Below are 15879 nucleotides of genomic sequence, written 5' to 3'. Positions count from 1 at the left end.
AGGCCGCAGAGGTTTTTCACTGACCCGCCTGATTACGTAGAAGTGCATAGATGTTCTCCTTGATCCAATCCTTGGTATGGGGCACGTAGGTACCAGTGGCAGGATGGAACTCCAAGCAACTGAGGTCAGCCAGTTGATCAATGAACTTGAAGAGTTGTGAGATGTCGTAAGTGATTGTGGGCGCCGTGGGGTTCTGCTGTTTAAGCTGCTCCTCGTATATCTTACATACGCCCTCGAGGCACTGATTCAACGTCTCGTAGTCCGCCCAAACTCGTGACTCCGGCTTCTTTACTTGCTGCTGCACCAAAAGTATTGTGTGCGACATCTAGGGAAGCAGAAAACCCACCCTTATTACAAACACTACGGACAAGACATAACTAACGAAGCATGAATATACTGTAAGAATAATCAAAACGTAAGATTAACAAGTAGAATGTTTTCTATTATTGAAAATAATGACAATTAGTATCTATCACAAGGAGACAGGAAGGAAGAAAGCGGGGAGAAGCAAGAACTGAGCGAAATCAACTTAGCAGGAGCAAGCGAGTGTGGTTGTAGGATGAAAGCCAGTGAGAAGCGACAGCCCATTGTGGCAAACGGTGCAAAATTCGGCGCATCGGATCGGACACACCTTGGGGGACACTTTCATCCATATACTGGCTGACTACAGCAATGTCCACACCAACATTAGAGTCGGAGAGATCAGGGTTGAGTGAGACAGGGTAGACGGAAAACTGGAGCCAGAAAACCCACGGCTGAGCCCATTGACCTGTCCTTGAGGTGGCCACTGAGGGGTCAATGTGGTTGATGTAAAAGTGCGCTGATCTAGGTCCATCGGCATCGGTTTGGTGGGACGTTCCGCGTGGAATCGGCACAGGCTGGGGACAAGCCTGCTCAGGAGCGAATGACCAACGAGTGAGTCGGACATAGTCAGGCGCAGTTCGTAGATAGAGCTGGGTGAGTGGAGCACTCGAGTCAATGGAAACAGTAAGATTTACCAGTTGAACACCATCAGACGAGGCCTCCTGGTGACGTTCGGTAATTGCGAAACCGGTTGAAGGCGAGTTGTGCTTCGGAGCGGGAATATAATAGATGGTATCAAAAGCATTCAATAGGGGGTAGAGTACTGGCACGCCACAATAGGGCACAGTGTGATGGAAAGTAAATGGCTCCATCTGCTCGATTTCAGGGAAGTAGAAAGTCTCTGACGGTTCAGAGGATAAATACTGCTGGAAACGAAGCATGAAGGGGTTCGGAGCTGGAGAGGGTGGATGGTGGTAGTAGCGGAATCGGTTAGCATCCAGTGGAAAAATGAAGAGACCAGAGTCCTCGCGGGTGACGGTCGAATTAAGAGGGCTTTCACTGAACCAGCGATTAGTATGAAAAACAGCAACGCGTTGTTGACTAGGCGGCACCAAATGTCGGTTGTTATCAGGCATTACAGTGTAGGGGAAACCCAGGAAGGAAGTATGCACAATAATAATGAAACTTATGCATCCGTTGATTGTAATTCGTCGAAGTACACGAGAGGTTTCAGACGATGTTAGATGAACAGAATCCGCGCAAAACATCAGTACAGGGACAGACGAAAAAGCCACAAGGCCGCCTATGATAACATCCGGTTGTGCTTCATGCCCAGAGCGACCCATGATAGGTATGAAAACTTCAAAGAGTGTATATACGGAGGAGATGTGAAATATTACCAAGGGAGGAAGAAGCACCAAAAGAACTTTGGCAACATAACAAACACCAGTCCTTCCAAACATCATAAAATAAATGAAGCGAAAAACTGTAGCGAGAAGGCACCAAAATAGGGGAACGTAAGACGCAGGGCTATTATAACACAGAGCGATTAAAGTCATAATACTCATGACAAGAACGCTGCCTTTAAAAAAGTCATTTTCGATAACTAGAGTCTTAATGGAAGTAGTATCGAACCATAGGCTGCGTTGAAGCAAATATCGCAATCCGGGTAAGTGCCAAAGCGAACCAGATGGAATTTTTAAAAGTACGGAATGGTAGAATAAGAAGTAGGAAAGCAGTGGCAGAAGATAGAGACCGAAAAGATTGCACTTGTTGGTGTACCACGACATTCGACAACCGTACATATGAATCACGTAACCAACAAGAAGAGAAAAGAGATGACCAGTGATAAAAAATAGCGTCTGGATTAAGGTTGCGAGGAATAGACCACTGTGGCTACCGCCTCCAGACTTCTGGGATAAAAAGATCCAAAGCAGAATTACAATAAAGACACTCCAATGAATCATTCGACCGACAAACCACGGGTAGCTCAAAATAAAATACCCCAGCACGTCAAAGTACACATATCGAGCAAAGTTAGACTCTACTTGAGCATTGGAAAAAGCGTGTATGTTGCCCAAGCCACCCTCAGGAGAGAAAATTATTTCATTTTCCACTTTTGGCTCATTTGAGCGTTCCAATTTCTTCATTCTGTTAACGCTGGGATCCTGAGCCATCAACTTGACAAGCTGCAAAAGATTATCTCCAGCCAAATGCAAACACGATGGCGAAATGCGTTCTTCGATATCATGACATGTGTGGTATGCATACCCATTGCCAATGTAGGCTAGATCCAAACCCGGAATCAACCCATAATCTCTAAATATTCGAAAATCCGTATCGGATGGAATGAAGCCAAAATGAAACACCTCCTCTCCCACCACAGAGGCAAATGGATAGCGAGCTGTAGATGAGTAAAACTGAATGAGAGCTGAGCTTGCTGGTCCGGGGCCACTTTGAAAGACCAGCAGTTTGCCACCAGCCCCCGCGCCTTCCAGATTGATGAAGACAGCCACTTCTTCAGCCCAGGGATGCTGTGTTATGAATGCATGGCTGGCAGGCAGAATATTCTCTTCGGCAGAGTTGAAGAGGAAAATAATGTTGTTCCTTAATGTAGTGCCACCACCTGCAAGAATACGAGCCACTTCGAGAGAATTGGCGCATCCAACAAAGGCATCAGATGCACCAGGGCTTTGCGGAGCCGTGTCGTAATGACAGTTAACCAAAACCGAACGTGCGGCCGAATCGCCTTTGACGCGAGGATCACGCAAACGAAGAAGGAGATTCGGAATGTTAGCGTAAGATGTTATGTGAACATGGGTTTTAAAGGATGATGGGCGAGCGATCTGTTCATCGAGGTCAGCGACGAGCCCAGAAGACTGGGCCAATTCAACAACCTTCTGGATTTCAGATAGGAGGTATTTTCGAGCATGAATTTCATTGTTAATCGAACCGCCGGTACGGGGGCCCAACCTTGTAACATACTGTAGATGTTTTCGGGCAAAGAGCTCCTGAAAGGTGGAATTGGGGTCAGTTCCACTGGGGACAAAGTCTCCGCAAGAAGTTGAATGCAGAGGTATAAAAACAACCAAGAATAATATAAGGCCAAAAACCACAACCCAATCCCATAAGTGAACTGATGCTTGAGGATGGTCTACGGCGAGCAAGGAACGACTCTCCGTATCGCTGCCGGATGTGGTCGAAGAGCCGGTATTCTGTGATCCTTCTGAGACCAAATTCCTCCTCCGCACTTCCATTATAAACGCCGGATCATATCAAAGCCCACAGATAGAACAGCGCAGAAATGGGCGCCCAAACAAGACTCACAACTAACAACCGCCTCAATTGTTTTAATTAGCGGTCAATTGTGTCAGTTACTTGCAAGAAAATAAAAAGAATGTTGAGAAAATGCGCATATTAAAAATAAAATATATTAGACAAAATCCAAAGTCCTCTAGATATCTATGAACATTATGAAAGTCGTATTCCAAAACTTGTTGATGATAACGCCTAGTTGCGTTAAATAGGAAATTGAGTCATTTTTTATACCATTAGGATAAAGTTTTTGCTTAATTACACTGATTTACTAATATGGTGACAGATCTATTTGCTGGATAAAACTTTACTAAAACTTGGGACGAACATAGTAAGGTTGCACTCTACAGATTGTTGCGCCTTACTTTTCCTCGATTGTTTGCTTGCTTTATTTTAAAACAAAGTATTTGTCACCTTTGAAGTTTGATTGATCTTCATTTGATAACTGTTCCGCAGACTCCTTCAGTCTCAAGGTGTACGCTCATTTTATTCAAAAATGCAACGACTTGCGGAAATAAGTGTAATACTTATGTTGTTTTAATGTACCTTTCAGGGAGGAGGCAATCAGGAAATTCGAGTCTCGTGACCGGATCGTCCTCTCCCTCACCTAGTGACTGCGGCTCCCCTCCTTCTTGAACATTGTATCTTTCCTCTCCATCTTGTCACCTTTAATAAAGATGTCCAAAGCTAATCAACCGGGCTTGTCTAGGAACGCTAGGAATAGGGAAGCGGATACCGATGAGTTTCGCTCCACATAAGAGCCTGACATGCAAAAAATCAAAATTTCTGATTGAGTCAATTATTACACTTGGTAAGATGTGCCACGTCAACTAAAACATGTCTTACCTTAATCTGCTACGCCTCACGGCATTCTGTTTCAAACTTTGTCTCCCTAAGCAGGTGCTGATGTAAAATACCTTTATGAATGTATTAGTAGTGCTTCAAGTCTTCCTGGAAGTCGGGAAAACACTTTCAACTGTACAGAGCAGTTAGTAGGTTATTGGTATGCCCCTAGGCAATGCCGCTTGAGTAAACATACAGCCTAGCTAAAAATTGTCAAAGCGCTATGTCCGTTAGTTCATTTTCCACAAGTTTAACATGTCAGTCGTTCAGTACCGTCAGTTGGTACTGCAGCATGCACACATTCTTCGGTATCTCAGATTAGACGCTGTCCCTCTCGCTGATAATAAGCATGGCATTACCAGACAAATTGAGTTTTTGCAAGTTGTGACATGCGCATACACTGATTCCCGCCCACAGGTTACTCATCACTAAAAGTAAGGGGGATTTCGAGGTTGAACGCATTGCATTCGAGGATAACTTTCCAGAGAATACAAAAAGTTTGTCTTGCTCACCTTGGCCAATCAATTGTCATGATAGCAGATTTTGAACAGCTAGACACAACTCATATCAGAGCTATAGCACAAATGATGCAGAAACTACTAGTATTGGCTCAGTTTTGAACACAGAATCGTCCTCTTGTCCTAAATGATACTCCGTACCTTACAAATAGTGAAAGTTGTTTTCCAGATTCGCAAAAGTAGTTGACAATTCCGAATCTGAATCAACTACAAAAAGTGGATAGCACGACCCTCTGGTCAATGAATCCGCGCCTTTTTGCTTATAGTGTAGTTTTCGACTAGGATAATATTAGGTCTCAGGAGCAGCTCGAACTGGCCAGGTATGACCGGCTTCGGTTATCAATTCCATTGGAAGGCAAAAATTCTTACTAAAGCTGCCTAGCTACCACATTTTACAAAACAGGATAGTCCCATCTAGACGAAATGGATGACATGAAAAGGGTTTTTCCAAACATGTCAGTCACTTTTTACAGAGCATACAACGCTTGCCCAGTGAGGTTCACAAAAAACAAGTGGACGCGATTACAATCAAAAGTGTGCATACTGACGTCTGTAATCGCTTGCCTGGTTATTCGCAGTCATGTACATATACATATTAGTAGTAATGCAACCAAAGGAGGACAGAATCTGTTCACTCAAAAGCGCCTAAGGAAAAGGAAAAGCTTTATTTTCTGTATACACGGAGGTAAGGATCACAGCAGTGATGCTTCAGCGATGTTTTTACACCTTAGTGCTATCTACCTTCTTCGAAGTCCCGGGCGCCTTTTGGCTCGTTTCGCTGTTCTCATTCGTCGCCTCCTTCGTTTCCCCCGCCCGACCCTCCTGCTCTTCCAGAAGGTCCTCCTTCTCGAACATCTCCACCACATCAGATAGCTGACTCGTGTTCAACTCCACCTTCTCCTTCTCAAACATCTCCAGCACCTGAGGGGAAACAACAATGGAATGCAAGCTAGGTGGTGAGACGCCGCATTACCCATAGTAACAGTTCAACTCACCGCTAGCAAGTGTTTGAACTCGATTTTGCCGTCGTGGTCCTCGTCTAGAGCCTCGAGAATGAGTTGCCAGCGCTGGACTGCCTCGGCGTCGCTTCCAGAGGCCTTCTGTAGCCGTTGCAGTGACACCAACACATCGTTGATGTCAACCACGCGCTGCTGATCAGCACGAATGTTCTCAAAGAGTTGTTTTCGTCTCTCCTCGTCCGCCTCAGTCTCGATTGCCTTTGCCTTGCCCCCATGAGCCTACTCACCACTCATTAATAATAGAGGAGAGGGGGGAGAATAGAAGAGCACAAGTTACATACCCGAATCTCCTCCAGAAGGTCCTGCTTCTGTCCACGTAGTTTATCCACCAAGCCGTCGATTTCATCCAAAAGACGGTCCACATGAGCACCCAGACGTTTAACAGCCTTCTCTGTCTTGGCTGCCTTCTTTGTGGCCATCTTCTCCTTCACTTCTGCCTTTGCCGCTGCCTCTGCTTCTTCCCTCGGCGTCATTTCTGGCACCTCCTCCGCTTCTATCTTCTTCTTCACCTCTGCCGTCGCTCCTACAGCTGCCTCTATTTTTTCTTCATCCGATTTCCGTGGTGGTGGTGGTGGAGCCGATTTAGGCACTGCTTCAGCGACAAGCATCTCATCCTTTGTTTCCTTCCCTTCCTTTATAAATTCCGCTACAATTTCGGCCTTCTCCGACTCCTTTTGCTGTTGTTGGCGCAGCTTGACAGCCTCATCAAGGTCGGCCTAAAAGAGAGGCACAAGATGGTGTTAGTGGTAATGGCGTTGAGCAAACAAGCGCAGGAGATGTTCACCTTCAGATCAAGAAGATGTTCCTCCTGTAAGGCCTTCTTTGACTCCTCCATGCTCCCGATGGCAGCTTTAATGCTGTCAAGGTCCTTTGAAGAAACCATCGGCTCTTCTTCGTGCGTCTTTGAAGTCTCCTTCGTCTCCACCCCCACAGGCGTTGCGATCGGTGGTGGCGCTGCTGTGGATGCCTTTCCAGTGCTCATGGATTCGGCGGCATGAGTAACGGTTTCAGGCGCTGTATATGAAGTTTGAGACGGCTTAACTGGCGGCACAATCGGTTCCAAGGACTCCTGCAAAGCGAATAAGTTGGAAACGCTCCCAAGACTATATTCCATCAAGTGTACAACCAGTGCCCCAAACCAAGTTCTCATCAACAGCAGCCGTCATCAAAGTACAGAGAAACATGAAATAAATCAGTTTCTCTCCCTTTTTGCTCCTAGAATGAAAGAGGTGACATGGATTTTACCATCTCCGATTGAGTGAAGACATCAATATGGTACTTACACCAGGTTCACGCAGCCTTAAAGTGACCCTGGGGGGTTTTATCTGCGTACGGAATGATTCTAGTAGAGACGGGAACTAAGGCAGAGCTTGTGTTTAAAGCAGGGAAATCGATTATTGTAAAAAAAGACTTCCTACCTGCAAGGATTTTCCAACCAGTTTCTCCGCCGCATCCTTCACTGTAAACGGAAGAAAAGAAATACTAGGTTACGTGGCTTAATGAAGCTGTTTTTACGCAGAAATTCCGATGCTTAGGCGGAAAATATTAGTTTCTGTTTTTTAATCACCCAGTTAGTTGGTGGCTGGAGCGCTTGCCAACTTTTGTCCCAAGGGGCAGATTTACTTAGTGGCATGCCGTGCAAGAGAGTAAAATGACGCCGGTGAAGTGGATGGCTTCCGCAATTCCCAAAATAATACTTTTGCGCGGTCAGGTTATTGAGGCCACCACAATATAAGAGTAGGAATAAATATACAAACTATTTTTTTTAAAATATGGTGGTTGCAAAGTTAAAACAATGGGAGAGGTTGAGCGAAATAGACAGAAACAATACAAAATCGGATGTTATGCCGAAATTTCCCACCAATTTCTCACCCAAAGAGATAAAGTGTACTGTGGGTTCATCACTAAAGCACAAAAAATGGAAGATGAAAAGTCAAAACCTTTTTTCTCTGATCTTCAAAGCAATCAGTCTAGTTTATTACTTGAAATAGCTCAATGCCTGTTGAAAGTGAAAAAAGTAAATGAGGAGTACGACTTCACAAAACATTACTACACTCCTCAAAATCCCGGTCACTATGATGAACACACAGAATTCTGTTTTGCTCAAATAAATCCTTTCTTAAAATGAGTTTTACAAAATTAAACACTTAATATGCTTGAGCATAAAAGGGACGCGCACTTTAAGAAACCTGGTTGGGACAAGGTATTTTGAATAGACATATATTCGATGGTACTTTTCACTGACCATGGCACAGGTGACGAGTGAAACGTTTCCGGTTATTTAGATAAGTTTTCCGTTATGAATTAGTTGAAGCAGCTTAATTAACCAATGTTTTCTAGTCAATTGGGCGAAATTCACTCTTTTGTATCCATACACAACGTCAACGAAAGATCAAAACCGATGTCTTTCAAAAATACGCAGTGAAATCAAACATTCCATCCACGCTGAAATTCGCATGAATGACACGAATAACCGTTATAAAAGTCCGATTTGCACTTCCAAAAAAAAAAAAACAAGACGTGAAGCTCAACCGCTAAAGCGGGAGTATGAACCTATACACGCATAAAATTTTAGCCAAATTCAAGCCTTTCACTGGTTATGAATAAAATTGGAAAAAGGGAAGCCTAGAGGCATCATTTCCACTACTGCTTTGGAAGAGACGCGACATTTAGCAAAGTTTTTTATAGGAAAAGAAAGCATTCGAACATTAAAAGCTTCATATTATCTGTGATTAGTTTTAAGCCTCAACGCATATTTTGGGTTTGGAAACAGTAAGAAATACTTTTCCAATCTATAACCCCTGCTTGTTGTTCATGTGGCATCACTTTTTGAGCTCACTGTCCCGAAAACCTTTAAACAAATGAGGTGCACTTTGGGGTATAATTTTTCTGACTCTCAAGAACCGGTGGCATTGATAATTTCAGCAGAGCCAGTAGTTGCTTTGGTAACTTTGCATTGTTACAGTTCCCCTTTATGTCTTATCGTTGACTGGATAGCTAATAAACCGATGTCAGCAACATCGCCTGAACGAATTCAGTACAACCCATAATGTTTGAAGCGCTTTACCGTTTTCACTTTATTGAAAAAAGAATTTGGGGATTTTTCCAAAAGGCATTCAAACATTAGAATGCTATTTTCTATTGCTGCTTAGCAATAATCCTGGAGTTGACGGAATACAATTTGAATCCGAGGGGAAAAAACGAGACTGGTATGCGAATTTTCGTGGCTGATTAGGTAACCGGGGATATGAAAAAGGATAACAGATTAGAGGAGTCGACGACTACTCCATTAGTTGTAATGCATTTTCTACACTTGGGTCGTAGCGCGTTCAGGAAAAAGCATCGCGCTTTGCAGCAACATTAAAGAAAGATTTTAGTCGGAATTGAAATCACCCAATCTAACTGTGTTAATTATCGTTAAAACAACTCCAAAGACGTAAGGCACTTGCTCACGATGTTCGTAATTAGCATCAATAACGGCACGCCCATTGATGAAGTCAATGGAAGAAACTAAATGCATTTTTAATGTGAAAATGGATTGGCATATACGAATGTTTTCAGAATCAAATGACACTATTATGAAGACCTTTGGATTTGACTGGCTTTGAAACACATAATAAGGCACAAATCAATTCGGAACTCAGAAGTATGACTTGAATTCATAGTTCTTTTGAATCATTTCAAATTTTTTAATTAAAATTATTTGAAAAAGTTGCATTGCAATATCACAACTGTTTCTGGTAGCCATTTACACAAAAAATAATCACATAATGAGATACAGCAGATCCCCTTTCCAGTTAATTCGACTTTCCTATTGGAATATTCTCCAGGAAGTGACACATCTTTAAAAAAAAATAATAAGCTGATTAGTTCCCTTATATACCGGCTCCTTTACAAATCAGTCACCGAATTTTGAGCCGTCGTTCATAACAGCGTCAAAATATACCAGAATGAAGTTCCACGGAAGCCAAGTTAACTGAAGAAGGAAATTATAACAAAGGAATGTCTACTATTTCCGAAACCGTGTAGCGAATCGAAGAAATAGAATACACTCCTTTCCAGAGGAACAGCTTGAAGTTTGGAGAGACGTCACTTAAGCGCATTTATGCAGTAGTAGAATGAGTTGAACTTAGACAAATTACAGAGTAAAATAGTTTCTCGACTTGATTATCCAATCAGCATTAATTTGTTACGCTGATTACGTTGATACTTAGGTCAACTCTGATAAGATCTCTGTTTCTCATCTGCACTTCAGCGCAACGACTAAACGCTTTGACTGCAAGAAATATCACGAAACTACTCCCAACATCGGAATTTAAAGGAAATTACGCGACGTTGGAACGCCAGACTAGATGTACCGCTATTCGACCCTTAAGAAAAGCAGTCTTCTCGATCAATAATTTCCAAATTTTTTAATTCAGTATGCCAAATAACTGGAAATGTCTGTAAACCGTTTACAAAGCCGAGCTTCCGATTTTATAAATTAACATTCATTCGATTCAGCCAAAATGAAACTAATGACATTTTTCCCAAAATCGGCATGACTTTCGAGTTTTCACGAGCAACCCAGTCGTAAAGAAAATGTACTCCTTTTATATCGCTTGCAAAATCCTGGCTACAATGGTACATTATTGCTTATTTTTGTATTGAACACTTCCGACTAACTAATTTGTAAACGTGTGCAATTTACATCCTGGCACTTTCAGTTCTATGGAAATCGTAGAAAGAGATTCTGAAAAATGCACGTTCAACTAAGCAAAATTTCCCCACAGGTTACCCTTTCCTGCCGGCCCACCAAACCCACGAGTCGGAGAGTGCTCGAAAAAAAAACAGGCTTCAAAGTATGGCAAGCAGCGGTAGAAGTAGAAAGGGCTGCTTCTTAATGGACAAATTCACGTCTTGACCTGCACACAGCCATTGCCGATGGGGAGGACGAGAAAGGTAACTTACGCTCCTCGGAGGACCTGAACTCGAGAGGCTTGGCCTTGTCGACAAGGGGATCCTGGGAGCCAACCTCAACGACTTTGTGTGTCTCTCCCTCGGCGGCCTTGCGAGCGGCTGCGCGCTCCGCCTTGATAGTCTCCTGCTCCTTGCGCAGGAGCTCCATCTTAGTCTTAGGGTCCACATCCTCCGTCGACTCAACCGCCTTCACTGCCGCCTCCTCTGTCGCCTTATCGGGCAGCACCGAAATCGCCTAAAAAGGAAGAAAGACCAATGGCACAAGCTGCCCTTAGAAACATTACAAAGTGGACAATTGTTTCTTATTGCGGCTCGCAAATGCTATAGTTGAGACCCACTTCTACGAGGATAGATCATAGTATTCCCATTTATTATAGCCGAGGGCAGCACTGGGATAATCCTTGTATAGAAAGAAGACCGCTATCATGATTTGGTCTTGTGACCGATGAAGAACCAAGAAACGGTTTTTATTACTGCTCCGGAACATGCCAAATAGGACATAGCCACAAGAGAAACAGAATCAATACCCTTGGTTTCTTAGATGAAGTCTAGCTATTACTGCGCACCATAAAGACACCAACGAACCACCTTGCCATGAACGTTTCTTAATTGAAATGACATTGTATTTTTTTCCAGACCTTTTAAGTACCTGCTGTAGGGCACAAATAAATCCAAAATTCGTAGGCCCAAAGAGCTAAATTGCTCGTCTAGGAGAACTGAACCGGATGTCCCAATCTGGTCAATTTGAATAGTTTCCCTCGGGCCTTTTAGAATTGAATAATACGTCATTTTTCGCAAAGATATAATTCTTGTACCAAATTACGATTGCTGCTGATGTCAAAAAACAATTAGACAGTTATGGGATGTAAAGACATTTACAAGATTTACGAAGGATATGTAAGGCACTACTATGCGTCATTCATCCTTTGTAGTTTAAATGAACGCTTGTTCCTGATTTCAAACACACCCAATTCGTCCGCTTTTAATGTTTTCAATAAAAGCATGTAGTGACTAAATAGTATATATTGTCGACATAGTCCCACATTTTTACCCGCAAGAGCCCTTGAAAAGGCCTAAGCATAGTTCTCTCCGCCGTGTACTGTTAAACTGCAAGCATCATAGCTGATAAAAAGTCAAGAGATGGGAAAAAGAACTGGAAAAAATTCGGGCAAAAATGTCAACAGAGTCTCATGTCTACAAGACGCATAGCGTCAGTGAAATGAGGGGAAAATAACTCGTAAGGGACAGATAATCAGCTTCAAAAATTCTAAAACAGTTTCAATAATCCACTTTGACATGTAGCGAAATTATACAAACAACAAATATCCAAGTACCATAAAAAAAAACCGCCCCAATAGGGCACGATACAAAATGACGATAATTAAAATCAGGAATCGCAAATATTACTACTCACGCAAGTGATACCGCGTACTAGGCAACTAATTCCAGATTTATTTAAAAATAATAAACACTGCAAGATATTTTAATAAAGAAAATTTAGAGAAGGATCGAGGTTTCAGGGTTAAAAAAGGCTAAGGGTGTGAAATGGAATAATCCCAGAATTGGATTATTGTAGAAAAAAAACATCCCAACACAAAGAAGAGATCAAAACGCTACGAGAGATGAATCAAACAAGATAAAAGCTCGTAAATAAATTAAGATCACCTTCAAAGTATTAGTGGATACACCTCACTAAAACATAAAAAGGGTAATAGAATACATTAGTGCCAGACGCCTTTTATGACAATGAAATACAAAAATAGAACTGAGTCTGTTTGGGTACCAAACTTTTGGATGGAAAAAGTGGCCATTCGAGTATCATTATCCGTTTACAAAGGGTCAGCTCGAGACATTAGGTCCCGAGACCACTATGACAGTACCAGATACTTTGAATTAGTAAACGAAATCGCACATATTCGGAGTGCACAAAAAGTGAAGGTCCTGCACATTCAAACACCAGAACACTGTTTACTGTCTCTAAAACATGTAGAACTTACAAATGCGTTAAAGTGGTTATCATTTTGACTTTTTAACAAAGATGAAAAATTATCCACCACAATGAAAGCGGTGGCGAAAATTTTGTGAACAAAACCCCAGGTTGACGAAGTATCGTAACAGCAACAAGCGAGTCGTCTAGAAGACGTTAATAGATGCCAGTTGAAACGACAATAAAATTTACTAACATCATTGCTGGCCAGCGCTTAAAACTCCATAGGGAAAACAAATAATACCGCAGAAACTAGTGCACATCGCTTGAGCCTATCCAAGATCGCATTTTTTTAGGGTCCTTGCTAAGGACATAAGCATTCAATGGGAAATTAGGATGACTCACATGCTGAAGTTGCCGTTCAGGTGGAAGAGTCGTGTCCTGCAGGTACATGGCTCGGGAGAGAAGAAGCAATGTAATTGGAACATTCTTCTCCAGGTGCAGCTCCAGCCACTGATTGAGTTGACTACGCAACCGTCCCTCAGTCAGACCGAGAGACCGCATGCCGCGGCTACGTGAAAGAGACTGCAGTTCCCACGATGGTATCTGGTCAACACCCTCCTTGGCGATCAGCTGTGAAGTAAGAAGGGGAAACAGTTAGGTAAGAAAGACTCATCCAAGGGTCAGAAAGTTATCAGAGCCCACCTTGTCCTCAGTGCGCAGTTGACGAACCCGGAGCCACAGCTGGAAGCGAAGAAAATTGCTTGGACCGATGGAGTTAATTTCAAGTAGTTGGCATAGGGCCTTCAGCTGAGCATGATCCAGAGAATCGAGCGTCACTTGGTCTTCGAAGAGACGGGAAAAACGGAGGATGTCTGTAGTGTCGGCTAGCTGACCCGACTGTCGGACCTAGAGCAGATGATTCGAAAAACAGGGGAACATTAAGGCTTACGGTTTTCAGAAACTCCTGAAACTCGACAATGGTTGGGATATCTTTTGACTTGCTGGTTTTGGTGGTAGTTTGCATAACGGTTTCCTGTAAGAAACGAGCCACTTCCAGCTTCGCTTTCAGCCGCTGGCGAACCTTCTCCTCCTAAAAAAAGTGTGAAAGTTCCAATAAAAGTGCAAACCTCCTTTCCCTTCTCCTTGAAAGTACTGGGCAACATGAAGGGGAAGAATTTGAGATAGACAGGTAACAAAAGTTCCATAAAGGGAACAATTATGAAAACAGCGAATGGCACCAGTCGGAATATATCAGCCACCGTCCGAACCAGCTTAGGGATTTCGTAAATGAGGTGAAAATTCAAACCTGGTTCCTTTCACGCCGGGTTAGGGTCTTCCCAGTTAGTAGACGGAGGCATATACCGCCAGCAATTATCGTCTCCAAGCCAAGAAGGCGAAAGCCATGGTAGTAATGGATGAGTTCTTCTTTAAATTTTACCAAAAATGATTTCTTAGGTTTTTTGGGTTCAACCTACATGCTGATAGAAGGTTTGAAATTGTAAGTTACAGCCTTTTGTGGGTTATTTCCAGGAGACTGTGATGCCACCGGAGCAGGGGTCGGTTCCTTCAGTGATGCAGTTTGCGATTTGTCTGAAGAGTTGGGGAGTGGAATCCCGGTAGTCGGTGGCATCGGAATACTAGATGTTGATGATTTGCTTGAGATGACTTCCAGCTCGCTCAAAATAAAGGATGTATGGAAATCCAATTTGAACTCATAATTAAGACTCATTGCGGTCTTTTCGAAAACCTGTCTTGCGGTTACATAAGGCGTAGTTCTGTTCAAGGCATATCCGTGCACAAAAACGTGACTTCTTCTCAAGCCGATCAAAACTCCACTTGCATGCCCAAAACCAGCCACATGTCTGCAGCTCATGATTAACGAATTCAATCTAGCTAAATCAACACGAAATAATGGACACTAAACCTTAGTAGGCGCATGATTGGTGGGAAATGGGGAGTTCAACAACAGGAGGCGAGTCGGAAGTTATACCCGGATACACGAAGCCCGACCGCCTTCCAATTTGTACCCAACGTACCGTGCGGTCATATTGCCTTATTTCCTTTCAAGGTAACATAGAGCATCAATAGCATTATGATGCCAACTAAAAATAGTTCGCTGAATTTGGTAACGAAACCTAAAAAAGTTTAAATCAATGTGGCAGAAGATGCCATAAAAATGCACTTTTTAATGGGTTATGATTACCTGATTGAATAATGGTTGTAGCATATTGTACGTTCGTACACCTACCACTACTAGCTGTGAATGACTTTTCGTAATACTATCACAGCATTATTTTTGTTGTGATTATTAAAGTTAAACTTTGTGTTGTAATCAGTATTTTACATGCGTGTACTCATCTACGCACCACACGCCAGGTGTTACATTTCAAGTGGGTTGTGTCTATTACATTTATGTCTGTTGCATTCCTCTCCCTTCTTTTCCACCGCTATTCATCTGTAGCGTCCCGAAACTCCCTGAAGACGAAAGAAGACAAAATACTCGGGCAGAATATATATATTCAGCACGGAGAAGGTGTCTGGGCTATTGTCATGGCCCAAAAGGCCAGCCCACCCAGCGAGGTACAAGGGGGCTAATTCGAAGTACAAAAGTGGCGCCTCACCAGAACCGAGGGATAAACCACTATCGTATTACACATCGGTATTGCTTTTGTCGTATTCATAAAATTTTTATGCGAACACAATTCTACTAGAGTGCATCTGTGTTAGTATTGGCAGATATCGGCGAAATGGCTCTTTTAAGGCAATGCAGAAAACGCGTATTTTACTAGTGGGTCACCAAATATGTGATAGTTTATGTAATCGATTAATTCACCCTTTGATTCTTACTCTACGCGGATCTGCCACATAACATTACCTTCTTGCTTGATAGTGCAAATTCGGTAATACAGTTCGAAAGCTGATGCAGTGCGATGGGTGTTACTTAAATTTATCATGATTACTTTGCAATGTCATGCGCGCGCTTTAGAGAAGT

At 42.8% G+C, this 15879-nt stretch overlaps 3 protein-coding genes across 3 annotated transcripts; all 3 read right to left on the bottom strand. All coding sequences in view use genetic code 11, as the record gives it.

Moving 5' to 3' along the window:
- Positions 1-16: 16 nt before the first annotated feature.
- Positions 17-325, bottom strand: EGR_00601 (Enhancer of rudimentary; the record flags this gene model as incomplete). Its single annotated transcript, XM_024489850.1, has 1 exon — positions 17-325. One exon carries the CDS (start codon positions 323-325, stop codon positions 17-19), a length of 309 nt encoding a protein of 102 aa, XP_024355847.1.
- Positions 326-524: 199 nt separating this feature from the next.
- EGR_00600 (Endoplasmic reticulum metallopeptidase) lies at positions 525-3560 on the bottom strand (the record flags this gene model as incomplete). The annotated part of the gene is made up of 1 exon (XM_024489849.1): positions 525-3560. The coding sequence occupies one exon, from the start codon at positions 3558-3560 to the stop codon at positions 525-527; it is 3036 nt and encodes a 1011-aa protein (XP_024355846.1).
- Positions 3561-5268: 1708 nt separating this feature from the next.
- Positions 5269-14760, bottom strand: EGR_00599 (LETM1 and EF-hand domain-containing protein; the record flags this gene model as incomplete). Its single annotated transcript, XM_024489848.1, has 13 exons — positions 5269-5361; positions 5721-5900; positions 5975-6217; positions 6280-6714; positions 6783-7067; positions 7417-7457; positions 10949-11192; positions 13290-13517; positions 13590-13793; positions 13837-13977; positions 14015-14158; positions 14194-14358; positions 14395-14760. The coding sequence occupies 13 exons, from the start codon at positions 14758-14760 to the stop codon at positions 5269-5271; spliced, it is 2769 nt and encodes a 922-aa protein (XP_024355845.1).
- Between the last annotated feature and the right edge of the window lie 1119 nt (positions 14761-15879).

This window comes from Echinococcus granulosus (assembly GCF_000524195.1).
Source record: "Echinococcus granulosus chromosome Unknown EG_S00002, whole genome shotgun sequence".
NCBI lineage: Eukaryota > Metazoa > Platyhelminthes > Cestoda > Cyclophyllidea > Taeniidae > Echinococcus > Echinococcus granulosus.
This window is presented reverse-complemented; position numbering and strand designations above follow the sequence as displayed.